The sequence below is a fragment of the Muscardinus avellanarius genome, assembly GCF_963383645.1.
Source record: "Muscardinus avellanarius genome assembly, chromosome: 15".
Classification (NCBI taxonomy): Eukaryota; Metazoa; Chordata; class Mammalia; order Rodentia; family Gliridae; genus Muscardinus; species Muscardinus avellanarius.
Genome location: NC_137801.1, coordinates 27,521,262 through 27,534,746, shown reverse-complemented (window position 1 = coordinate 27,534,746; position 13,485 = coordinate 27,521,262). Strand labels below are relative to the sequence as shown.

General features: G+C 42.8%; 1 protein-coding gene across 1 annotated transcript in view; it reads right to left on the bottom strand.

Moving 5' to 3' along the window:
• RASGRP3 (RAS guanyl releasing protein 3) overlaps positions 1-13,485 on the bottom strand; it is a gene marked incomplete at both ends in the record, with an annotated part of 44,614 nt that overhangs the window by 6,618 nt on the left and 24,511 nt on the right. The window contains 4 exons of the mRNA XM_080711351.1: positions 787-823; positions 6,856-7,003; positions 10,599-10,714; positions 12,867-12,983. Of these exons, the coding sequence (XP_080567477.1) occupies positions 787-823; positions 6,856-7,003; positions 10,599-10,714; positions 12,867-12,983 (418 nt within the window). The remainder of the gene's footprint in view (positions 1-786; positions 824-6,855; positions 7,004-10,598; positions 10,715-12,866; positions 12,984-13,485) is intronic.

The window sequence follows — 13,485 nt, the reverse complement described above, 5'->3', positions numbered from 1 at the left end:
CAAATATATATTCAGTCATTTATAAATTTCAATTAGGTAGAGAAAGGTAAGTCAGGTGTGGTGGCACATGCCTGTAATCTCAGTACTTGGGAGGCTGAGACAGGAGGATCACAGGTTTGAGGCCAGCATGCACTCAGTAACTTAGAAAGATACTGTTTCAAAACAAAAAGTCTTTGGGGTGCAACTCTGAGGTAGAATGCCCCTGGATTCAATACCCAGGATCCCCTTACCACTGCCGCCACCCTCTCCCCACACAAAACAAAGAACCAAACAACCGCAACAAAAAATGAATTCGTTGGAAGGGACAAAGTAAGTTTTGAGGTATGTCCTCTTTTTCATCTGTGTGGTTGAACACAGATAGGAAGAGCTATATGAGTGTGGAAAGAAAGGCCTTTGTACTAGAAAAATGGGTGATTTTCTTTCCCTTGAAGGAAAAACTTCTTTTATGCAATATTTCAGTTGAGCCTGTCTCGCCCTAGAATTTTCACAGTTCCCATCTTAACTGGATGCGAAGATTCACAAGAGGTCTTAGCAATAATGGAGGGTGGTGTTAGCTGATGAAGGATAGTTTGCCTGTTCTAACACTACAAAATTCAAATGTTCCCTCTCCCAGACTCCAAACATTCCTTCCCAGGCATGTGAAGTTTCCATCTGCCAATGGCCCAAGAGACTCGAGTTCTCCGTGATGCCAAGAGCTTTCCCGTTTCAGAAACAGACAAATTTGCTTCCTACCTACCGTGTCCAATAAAAAAAAAAAAAAGGAACAAAACAGAGTTCATCATTTACCTTTGCATTTGTAGCCTTGTTTGATGATACCCCAGAGCTGTAACAAAAGACAATGACACGTCAGGGGATCTGGAGAGCAATCTGAAAGGAAAACAGGGTGACGACGGGGAGAGAAGGAAATCCTGGGACGTGGGATGAGGGCACAGCGCAAACAGGATGTGACTGCTCTTCACACCCTTCCTGCCAGAGACATCCCGCTCCAGCCCGCTCCAGCTGTGGCCATGATAACAAGAGCTCTGCTTCCCTTTTCTTTCTCAGAGCCAAATGGGAGCCCGGATGGAAAACTGAAATTGGCACGTTTGTTGGACTTTGATGATGCACGCTCTCTGCAAAGTTTCCATGGGAGACGGAGACGACCATCTGGTCTTTGGAAGCCCCTACCTCCCTCTGCTTCTAAGTGTCCGTGGGTGTGTGTGTGTTGCTAGAAATTGAACCCAGGGGCATTGTGCCTCTGAGCTACACCCCGTCCTATTTTATTTTTTTATTTGAAAACGGGGTCTCGCTAAGTTGCTGAGGCGGGCTTTGAACCTGCGACCCTCTTGTCTCAGCCTCCCAAGTACTGAGATCACAGATGTGTACTACACACCCGGCTCCTCTGCCTTCTTTTTAATGACTTCAGCTGCTCTTGGCATTCTCTACAGGAAATAAAAGAAATCTAAGAAGTGCACTTAAGCAGATTTGGATTTTGCCAGGTTGTTGTCTGAGTAGTGTTTCTACTTTGAAGGAAATAAAAGAGAAGAGGGTCTTATTCACATATTCCTTCTCCACACTGCCTCTGTGTTGGTCAGGCAGCAGGGCCCGGGGAGCTGGAGGAAAGGCCCGGATCTGCCAAACAAGGAGTTAATGACTTCTGAGTGGTTAATAAGAAGGAAGTGACTGTTAAATAAAAATTACAGGAGGCCATTGTGTTGAACTAATCTGCTACCCTGGGCCCCAACAGATGAGACTAAAAATCAAAATGGAGTCAGCCAAACTGAATCTAAGCTTTGAAAATATACTCTTTATTGGTGCAATGTGATTATACAGCATCGTGAGATTCCAAGTGACACATATGTCCATGCACACGTCACTTGGTGTATCCCTCCCTACCCCACCCCAGGCCCCTTCCTCTCCTCCCACACATGTTAGCGAGATTGGTAGTGAGACCTTTAGGTACTGACATCAACTTCTTTGAACTATTCCCTTATCTGACCTTCCTAAGAAACAACCAAAATAAGAGATGACAGCCAAATTTCCCAAACAGGTCAGTTTCAATTGGCATGATAATGAAATTCCCTCTACTTTAATTCTTGCATTGAAGGAACCTGATATTAATCAATCAATCAATCAATCAATCATTTCTCTATTGTCCTTTCCCCCACCCAAGTGACTTTGAAATGACCAATCCGCTTGTTTTTCTTTTCTCTTTTTGTGTGGTACTGGGGATTGAACTCAGGGCCATTCTATCTCTGAGCTACAGCCCTAGCTCCATTTTATTTTTTATTTGGAAACAGGGTCTCACTAAGTTGCAGAGGGCCTCCCAAAGTTGTTGAGGTTGGCCTTGGAACCGCAATCCTCCTGTCTCAGCCTCCCAAGTACTGGGATTATGAGCCTGTGCCGCCACACCCAGCTTTGCTTTTTCTTTGTTTCTGCTTTGTTCAGTAGTCCTTAGCCAATAAAACCTCCTACTAGACCCACTGAAACATTTATTCCGTTATGGAATGAAGTGTTGCCTGGTTCTAGAATTAGAAACAAAGACAATTAAGATCTTTAAGCTAAACTGCAGTAAGTATGTCCTTTGGCGTGACCTCAGGAGAGGTGCAGGACCTGGGGACCAGGCAGCTCGGGGCAGCATGCTGCTGGAAGTGTCTTTGCCATCTGACAGATTCCTTTTCAACATGATGAAGAAGTCGGCCTTGCCATGTCCTTTCTTGCACCTCTCTATAGCGTCTGTCCTGGGTAGCAGGGACACCAGTCACGTAAGATTTGGGGCTTAGCTTAATTAAATAGGCTTAATTCATGAAAGCTCCATTTCCACTTTTTAGTGGTTTGGTTTGGTTCAGTTTAGTTTGGTTAGATTGCCATTGTTTGCTTAATAAAACGATGTTGAAAGAAATAGTCACAAAAATAAGAAGTCAGATGCTCTCCTTAACATGCGGAAGCTAGGGAGAAAATGGGTCAAAGGAGGAACTCTGGATGAAGAAGGAGATAGTATAGATGAGCAAATAAGGAGACCTAAGTGAGGGGATGGGAGAGGGGAGGAGGGAAATTCCCTACTGTGCATGATGTACGTTCACAAACATCAAAGTCAATCACTAAGCCAAACATGAGAGGGAGGGAGAGAGAGGAAATGGGGTGGGAACTGGGGAAGGGCTACATGAGTGATGTGTGCATGTGTGCCTCCACCATCTTGTACCCCATTAAGATGTACGACTACAATGCACCAATAAAAATTTTAAAAAGAAAGAAAGAAGCAGGGCCAGTGGCCTCCTGGGGCAGGGGGTGGGACAATACCGGTCACAATATATGACAGGGGAACAGTGGCCCTGAGTGTGGGCATCCAGATCCAGGCTGCCACCGGTGAGACTCTCCTTACCTCTTCACGACAAGGAAACTCCACTAGCGGGAAGCCCAAAGATTCCTTTGAGCCCCAAAAGCTATTTATAATCACTTCTTGTCAAGAGCTATGAAGATCCTTAAGATGACCTAATTTGCTTCTCCTTTGTAAAAGGTGACTGTGATGATCCAGAAGACTTAATAATTTCTGAGGCCCCACAGTCTGGAAAATGTAGTGACAAGAAATTCTCTCCCCAGGGAGTACTTTGTCATAGCAGTAACAGTAAGAATGATGATAACTAATGTGTACTTGCTATATGAAAGGCACTGTTTAAGCTCTTGAGGTGTATTAACCTACTTTAAGCTTATGATATCCTGATGGGCTAGATAATAATATTTTTCTCTTTTTTACAAGTGAAGAGATTGACCCACAGAGATGTGAAGTTGCTTGGCAAGGTCTCATAGCTGGAAAGTAGGGAAAGAAGACTTACCTGTGAGAAACACAGGAAGCCATTGCTCCCAGGTGTTTTGTGTGTGAGCAAGGCCAATCAGGTAGGAGCAGAAAAGATTTAAGAAGGGCTATCCTAGCTGGATGTGGTGGCACACGCTTTTAATCCCAATTCTTGGGAGGCTGAGACAGGAGGATCGCAGGTTTGAAGCCAGCCTCAGCTACTTAGTGAGGCTCTCAGCAGCTTAGTGAGACCCTGTTTCCAAATAAAGTATAAAATAGGTCTAGGAGTATGCCCTGAGGTAGAAAGACCCTGGGTTTCCATCCCCAGTACAACACACAAAAAAAAGGGCTATCCTAATATCCAGTTATGGTATGTTATTAGCATAGCTGCAGGAACTGCTAAAAAGATACAGTCAAGCAAGAGTCCTGTCAGGAGGGCAACTCAAAACATGGTTTTTTGATGCTACTTAATAACCAGGAGAAAAAACTAGCCAGAAAAAGGCACTGGGTCAACACATGAGCCAAGGACAATAGAAGGTGATCCGAGGTCGATGGACACACAGGTCCAGGGACGTGGACTTGAGGACCCAGGCTGCTGTAATCGTTGGAGTGGCTCTTTGTACTGTCGGGAGGGCTGGAGTGAGAGTCAAGACCAGACTGTGGTTCAAGGTCCTGCTGCTAATGATCTGTGTGATCTAGGGGAAGTCACTTCATTTCAGATCTCAGTTTCTTTATCTACAAAAGATGGGGATTACCAGCACTCTTTCAGTTCTGGAATCCTAATTCTGAAATAAATGTACTGGACTGCGAGCAGGGTCTATTTGTTTTCCTTAGTCTTAAAATGGAATTTATTTCAAAAATAATTTTTTTTGTGTGGTACTGGAGGTGGAACCCAGGGGCTTTTCTACCTCCAAGTTATGCTTCCAGACCTATTTTATACTTTATTTGGAAACAGGGTCTCACTAAGTTGCTGAGAGCCTCACTAAGTAGCTGAGGCTGGCTTCGAACTTGTGAGATCCTCCTGTTTCAGCCTCCCAAGCGCTGGGATTGCAAGTGTGCACCACCACGCCTGGCTGGAATTTATTTTAAAATTTATTTCAGTTTAAAGTTCAGGCACTTTGGAAGGTTCCTTGCATTCTCTCAGAATTCCTTTCGACAAGATTATCTTTTTTTTCAACTATATATATGCATATGTATATATGCATATATAGTTATATGTAACTATATATATATTTAAATATATAATCTATATATTTCTGCATTGGGGATATGGAACTTTACCCCCGAGCTACACCCCCAGGCCCATTTTATTTTTTATTTGGAAACAGGGTCTTGCTAAGTTGCTGAGAGCCTCGCTAAATTGCTAAGGCTGCAATCTTCCTGTCTCAGCCTCCCAAATGCTGGGATTACCAGCATGTGCCACCATGCCCAGCTCAATAACATTATCTTTGAAATTATATCTACAAATGCCTTTCAGAAACCAAAGGGCATGGGCTTTCTATTTCATCACAAGAATGTAGCACCAGCACCTCTGTTGTAATGAGTTGAGAAAGATATCTTGCTGCTTCTACAGAACCTGTGCCTCAGAAGAAGGGCAGGATGGGAAAGCAGGAAAGCAGGATTTGGTAAGGGCCTCCTGCCTCTCACTCCCTCAGAAGCACAGATGAGTCAGCCTGACCTCTGACTGGGCCATGCCCTGGCCTAACAGCCCGGCGTTTTGTCCACTGGGTCCCCTTGCAGGAGAGTGTCACACAGGCCCTACCCCACTTCAGCATCTTCAAGTCTAGACACTTCCAAAGACTCCCATCGATAGAGAACTAGAGACACATGAAAAAGGTTAATTTGTTTTGTGACAAAGTGGTCTGGTGATGCGCTTTCAGTGGAGACACAGAGGAGGTGCTTCTCCCAGGATGGTTAAGAATGGACTCAGCTAGCCTGGCCCCTCCACTGCATGGGCTGCTCTGACCACCTGTGGCTATCTTTGAGGTAATTGCTGTGTCTTATTTACCAGCCTCAGAGGGATGCGTGCTTAAAAACAGACTCCTGGCTGGGCGTGGTGGCGCACGCTTGTAATCCCCGCGCTTGGGAGGCAGAGACAGGAGGATCTCGCAGGTTCGAAGCCAGCCTCGCTGGCTTAAGAGACCCTGTTTCCAAATAAAAATATAAAATAGGTCTGGGAGTGTATCCCGGAGGTAGAAGGGTTTTCAGGAACCCCAGTACCACCAAACAAACAAACAAACACCCTCACCTGAAATACCACTTTTTCCATGTTATTTAACTTTGGGGTCTCAACTGGAAGATATTCAGGACCAAGAATCTCTGTTAATGCACAAGCCAAAAGCTGACCTCGCTTTCTAAAGAGTTGCCAAACATGGTGGGATGGAGTGTCCAACCTTCATGTACTGCAGTGGTGTAGATCAAGCCCAGGATTCCAGTCAGAACTCTGTGCTGAATTACTAGCCATGCAATCCTGGGGAACCTGGGCTAGCCTCTACGTATTTATTTTAGGCCAAATGGGGAGAGGAGAATGTCTCCCTCAAGGGCTTGTTTTGAAAATTCACTACGTTAATGTTCACGGCAGGACTCGGTTACTGTGAGACATTAAGTAAATGTTATTTGTTATCATAACCATCTTCTCTCCAAAGATTTTGTTTCTCTATTTGATTTGGGAATTACTCAGCCATGCCATGATGTATTTCTAGTAACTAATACCATATTAAATGAGTGCTGGGAGGAGCTGGCTGAGATAAATGTTCCCCTAATTGCAACCACTTAGGAATATTAGCGAGGAATGCAGGGCTCACTGGGCTGACACTTTCTCCTGGCATAGGTTAGAGACAAACCACTCTCCCGAGTAAACAGGCCTCACCAACCTTGCCTGTCTTTGCCAGCCCTGCATTCCTGAACGTAGCCGAGCTCGAAAGAGCTTCCCTTTGCTTTCCTTTAAGTTTTATTTTCAGAGATCCGTCGTGTTCTACTTCTGATCTGAAGCAAGCAATGGACTTTATTCAGTCAATTTTAGACTTGTCAGAAGGCTGCGAAAGTAACTACATGCGAGAGAAGGCAACAGAAAACAGACTTACAAATCCTGCGCAGTGTTCGCAGAAGGTCGGCTTGAGATAGGTCATTTCCTGAAAGTTGTGGATAAACCCTGGTCCCATTTTACAGTGGAGCTGGGATTTGGCTCTCAGGAAGTAGGCCATCATTTCATCTTTACTAATTAGGCCATCTCTGTTAGGAAAATCAAAGAAGGGAGAGGTCTTTGAATACCATGTTGCTAAGCAGTTACCATACTTTGATCAATCCCTTTCCAAACCTTGATGGCCAAAAGCAGATGAGGAATGCTCATTTCTGTTACGTCTAAAAGAAGGGGACACCTCAAGGACACCATGAGGTGTTCAACATCTTTTGCAGTAAGCAGAAAACGGTGCATGCGTGTGTGTGTGTGTGTGTGTGTGTGTGTGTGTGTGTGTAGGCAAATACACACATGAAGACATATTTGTCCTGTATAGATTCAGAAAGTCTCATTTGTTACTGAATATTGGCTTCCAGATGGACATCTTTCTTTCCTCTTTCTTTCCTTCTTTCTTTTTGTGGTGCCAAGGATTGAACCCAGGGACATTCTACCTCTGAGCTACACTCCCAGCCTGATTTTTTTTTTAATTCTTTATTTTGAAACAGAGTCTCACTAAGTTGCAGAGGGCCTCAGCTAAGTAGCTGAGGCTGGCTGTGAACCTGCGATCCTCCTATCTCATTCTCCCAAGTACTGGGATTACAACATGCGTGTGCCACCACGCCCGGCTCAAGATGGTCATCTTTCTAACCCTTGGCTAACAACAGGGTTTCAAGAATCAAGCATCTGGGGAAAAGGTAGGAAATTATAGTGACTGAGCCCACTGCTCTCAAATTGATTCAGCCCAGTGCCTCCCAGGTGGCTTCCTCAATCATCTTCTCCTTCAGAACTTTTTGGCTCGCAGCTCATTTATCAAGCAATTCTCCCAAACCTGCACACAGATCAGACCTCCGGTCCCACCCAGCCCCAGTTCATCAAATACCCTGACTCCTTGTTTATCAAGAAGGTCACACTGACTTAACATAGGCCAGTTCTCAATTGCCTCCTCTCTGTGCCTGTGTTGGAGGTCATGACTGTCCTGGCTAGCTCAGAATTCCCTGTATCTCCTCTGTCCCTGCTTGGGGTCCTCCTAGGGCATAGAAAAGGAGGCTCCTATCTCCCCCTCTCCAGCCTCTGCAGAACGCTGCTACTTCCTGGCCTGCTCCATCTCCTCACCTGTTCCTTCCTTTGTTTACAAATATGCTCAGAACTTCACCCCTGCGAAATCTCTTTCCTCGATCTTGCTGCCAGTCTCCAACAATTCTCTTTTCTCCCTTCCTTCTCTTACTCTCAAAGTTTTCAAAAACAATATCCATCACCCTTTTTCCATTTTCTTCCACTACTATATACTCCACACAGTCAGAATTCTAAAGCTACCCTTCTACTGAAACTGCCACCAAGGACATCCTCAGTGGCCTTTCCTCATGCTTAGGAAGCGCTGCCCTCTTGGCAGCATGACATGGGCACACATTTTCTTTTTGACACTCTCTTCTGCAGCCCCTGTGATTCCATGCAGCCCTAGTCTTCTTCCTCTCCTACTCCCCTTTGTCTTGCTCTTCTGCAGAACCCAGATCCTTAGTGCCTTTCAGCATCCACATGCGGGGAGGGAAGTCCCTGCAGCCTCACGTCTCAGCCTCTGAGCTCGCCTCCTCCGTAACATTCCCATCAGACTTTGCATGCACACTCCGGATTGCAGCTAACATGGCTGGGATGAAGGCAACCTATGCCTCCTGTCCCGCTTATTCTCCTGACTTTTCATATCACGTCTTCAACACTTGCTAGACGTCTCTTCCTGCGTGGCCCATGCTCCTCTCAAAATCAACATCTCCTAGCCCAACTCCATCATATCTTCCTTTCCAATACACCCTGCCCCAGGTTTTCCTGTTGCTCTCCGTGACGCCTCAGTTTCCTCCCATACCTGAGAATTTAAGATCTCTTTCTCAATACATATGCAAAATAAACTTGAACAATCATCAGCAAAATGTATTAGCTTTGCTTCTTTATTATTTTATTAATAAATTCTATTTTATTTTATTTTTTTATTTTTTATTTTTTTGGTGGTACTGGGGGTGGAACCCAGGGGCCCTCTACCTCCAGGCTACACTTCCAGACCTATATTCTATTTTATTTGGACACAGGGTCTCACTAAGTTGCTGAGAGCCTCACTAAGTAGCTGAGGCTGGCTTCGAACCTGCGTGATCCTCCTGTCTCAGCCTCCCAAGTGCGGAGATTACAAGCGTGTGCCACCACGCCCGGATTTTATTAATAAATTTTATTCACACATTGTATAAAAGTGAAAGGGTCATCTGATGTTTTGCCAACCTCAAAAAGAGAAAATTATCCTGTGATTTCTGCATTAATCAAAAACACACATAAGAAACCTGGTGCATTTTTTTTTTGAAATATATTCATGGGGAAGAAAATAGACCAAGAGATTATAGATATCCAGAGAGAGGTATGGCCATAGATACAGATAGAATCACTGAGTCACGCAACTGCAGGGGCACCTTTTGAAAAGGAAGTTCGTTTCCAGTATTGTTATTTATTTAAAAATTATTCTCTGAGCTGGGCACGGTGGCTTACACTTGTAATCCCAGTACTGGGGAGACTGAGACAGGGGGACTGCACAGATACAAACACACACACACAAAAATTCTTTGTCTTGGGTATATAATAAAGATAAATTTAAGATTTCAAGTTATTTTTGTTCAAAGCATTCCTTCGTATATTGTGTGACTTACGGATTTCATTTTTTAATATTTCAAACCAGCAAAAATATTAATGGCACCTAAGTGACTTAATTTGAACATTTAATCAAAATAAAATTGAGCATTTTATTATAATTTTAAAATTATAAATTAATCTCAATTTTTTAAAAAATTTTAGTAGCGAGGATTAAACCCAGGGATGCCCTACCTACAAGCTACATACCCACCCCTCTTTTTATTTACTTATTTTTATTTTTACATTTTTTTGCTAAATTGCTGAGGCTTGCCTTGAATCTGAAATCTTCCTGTATCAGCCCCTCAAGTACTGGAATTACAGGCATAGGTAGACCCTCCCAGTTTACACCATTTTAAATTAATCAAATCATTAACATCAGGCTTTCTCATCAATTATTTAATTAATTTTAATGAATTGAATTTTAGCCCTTGAAGCCATTAAATTTTTAAGGAATCATATGAAGCTAAAGAAATATACCTTTTTATTGTATAAGACAACTTTCGATCAATCAAATTTTAAAAAAAACAAAATATGGAACCTTCTTGACTATCAACATCTATATCTGCTTTCATGAAGATCATAAATAATCTAAAAAAGAAATCTCACTCATTCCTTGAGTTTTATGGTTGCCCTCTGGTCCACTGATGCTGGGGACTTTCCCCCCAATTAAATCCAATTACGCTTCTCCTCTATTGTTTTAATAGGATTTTTTTTTTTTTGGAGCTAATAGATAAACAGTAGAAGAAATAGAAGACGTGCAGAGCCAGGCTACTTTGCGAAAGGGTAGTTAGTATTTAACACTGATGATGTGGTCAACTCTGTGATCCCATCCCACTGGTCTTGTCCATGGACACCAAGAAAGAGCTCAGTTGTCTCATAAAAGCGCTAAGGCTGAAGCTGTCAAGATGTAAACTAGAGGTTTCCCTGTTCCCCTTTGAAATTTTCATACTTTATGACAGTTGCATTAAAATATACAGAAAAATAGCTCACTGATCTTTGTCCAGAACGCAGAAGGAATCCAGGAAGGGGAAATTGGCGGCTATGCTTTCAAAGTCCTCTTGTGAGATGTACCCATCATGGTCATGATCGTAGTTCCTAAACACAGACTGCAAAGGAAAGACAAGCATTTATTGAATGGCAACTTATGAATCATGTTCTAAACTTGTTATTGCAAAAGCAATATTGCCTTTTCTACCAAGGAGTTTAGAACCTAGACAGAGTAGCTAAATCAACTTTTTTTGTGTGTGTGTGGTACTAGGGTTCCTGGAAACCCTTCTACCTCCAGGCTACACTCCCAGACCTAATATATATATATGTATTTTTTTTTAATTTGGAAACAGGGTCTCTTAAGCCAGCAAGGCTGGCTTCAAATCTGCGCGGTCCTCCTGTCTCTTCCTCCTAAGCCGCGGGGATTACAAGCGTGCGCCACCATGTCCAGCTTAAATCAACTTTTTATATGATAAAAAGATAAGTGGTTTGTGGAGGATTCATTTAGAGGGTGAATCCAGGTGTGGTGGTGCACACCTGTAATCCCAGTACTTGGGAGGCTGAGACACGACAGCCTCAGCATGTAGTGAGACTCTCCGCAACCTAGGGGGACCCTGTTTTGAAATAAAAATAAAAATAGGGCTGATGGCGTAGTTCGGCGGTAGAATGCTCCTGAGTTCAATCCCAAGATTAAGAAAGATTTCCTGGAGAAAACAAAGTCTAAATGGAGACTCCAGGATTGAGTAGGAGTTAGGCTTGATGAATTTACAAACTGTATTTCTACGGCAATAGAAAATGAAGCTTTAAGATATCATAGGGCTGGGGGTATCACTCAGAGGTAGAATGCTCCTGGGTTTCATCCCCAGTGCCATAAAAAAAAAAAAAGGCATGGTGGCACAGCCCGTGATCTCAGTACTTGGGAGGCTGAGAAAGGAAGATCACAGGTTGATGCTAGCCCCAGCAATTTAGCAAGACTATCAGAAACGGTTTAAATTTTTAAAAAATGTAAAAGACCGTGGGTTTAGCTCACAGGTAAAATGCCCCTAGGTTAAATTCCCTGTACCAGACAAAAAAGTTATCTAAATATTAAAGGTATATGTTTGATGCAATTTCAATCAAAATCCTAGTGAGAATTTTTTAAAATTTATTTGTTTATTTTGGGGAAGAGAATTTGTTTTAAATGAACAAATTAATTTTAAAGTTCAAATAGGCGTGACTATATTAGCAGACTAAAAATTGTTCAGAATGAGAAGTAATGAAGAAAATGCTCTTTAAGAAATCAAATATTAGAGGGGCGTGGTGGCGCACGCTTGTAATCCCCGCGCTTGGGAGGCTGAGACAGGAGGATCGCACAGGTTCGAAGCCAGCCTCAGCTACTTAGTGAGGCTCTCAGCAACTTAGTGAGACCCTGTTTCCAAATAAAATATAAAATAGGTCTGAGAGTATAGCCCGGAAGTAGAAAGCCTCTGGGTCCACCCTCAGTACCACCAAAAAATAAAAAAAAAATTAAAAAAATCAAACATTCTACAAATCTATATTTACCAAAACAACATGATACAACTTACTGTAGAGAGCATAGTCCCAAAAAAGATCCGTGTAATATCAAATGTATCTTTTCATATCCACAGAGAAATTAGTTATTCAACAATTGCTATTGAGTTGAATGGCCAATCATCTTGCAAAATAAATTGTCCCCAAACTAAATCCTAGATGCATTAAATATTTTTATAAAGTTTAAAAAGCTATAAAATACTTTTCATATCTTATAATCTTTTGGTAGAAAAGATCTTTTTAGCATGATATTAAGGCCAGAAGCCATAAAACATATTTTAAGACAATGAAATACAAATAATACGAATAAAAATTTCAATTAATAAGCCGGGCGTGGTGGCGCACGCTCGTAATCCCAGCATTCGGGAGGCTGAGACCTGGAGGATCGCGGTTCGGGGACAGCCTCAGCTACTTAGTGAGGCCCTCTGCAACTCAGTGAGACCCGGTTTCAAAATAAAGAATAAAAAATAGGGCGGGGGGTGTAGCTCGGAGGTCAAATGCCCCTGGGTTCCATCCCCAAACCACACACACACACACACACACACACACACACACACACCAAAAAAAAAAAGAAAGAAAGAAAGAAAGAAAATAAAAAATAGAAAGGTCTAGGGGTATGGCTTGGAGGTAGAATACCCCTGGGTTCAATCCCCAGCACCGTAGAACACTCTGGAAAGAAAACAAGCCTTCAGTGCTCTGCGTTCTCCCCCAACCACTTACCTCAACTAATTTCCTGATGTGCTTGTTGATGACCGTGGGGTCAGGCTTTGGCATCACGCCCGAGGCCCATTCCAGGGGCACCACGGGCTTCGTGGGTGTTGTGGGGGAGGCTGGCTGCTGAGATAAAGCACACATACAGGTTCTCAGCTTAGCTGGACGGTGAGCAAGGAGGACCAGGGACATCGAGAAAGACGGTTTCATGCATTAATACCATAAAAACTAACATTCATGGAGCACTTAAATGTTTCTCAATAACTTTTTTTTCTTCAGTGCTGGGGATTAAACCCAGGGGCATCTTCCCTCTGAGCTACACCCCCAATCTTTTTTATTTATTTTATTTTATTTTGAAATAGGGTCTTGCTAAATTGCTGAAGCTGACCTCAAACTTGTAGTCCTCTTATCTCAGCCTCCTAAATACTGGGATTACAGGCATGCACCACCACACCCAGCTCCTATAAACCTTTTTTGTTAATGGAATCTAGTCTGTAACTAAATACATGTTTGTAGCTGTTTTGTTTAGTAGCAGCCTAAATTATTTTATTTTTAAATGGGAAAAAGTGATATATTCCCAAGGGTTTTCCAGCCAAGCACTCCAAGTATCACTAAGTTATCTAAACAC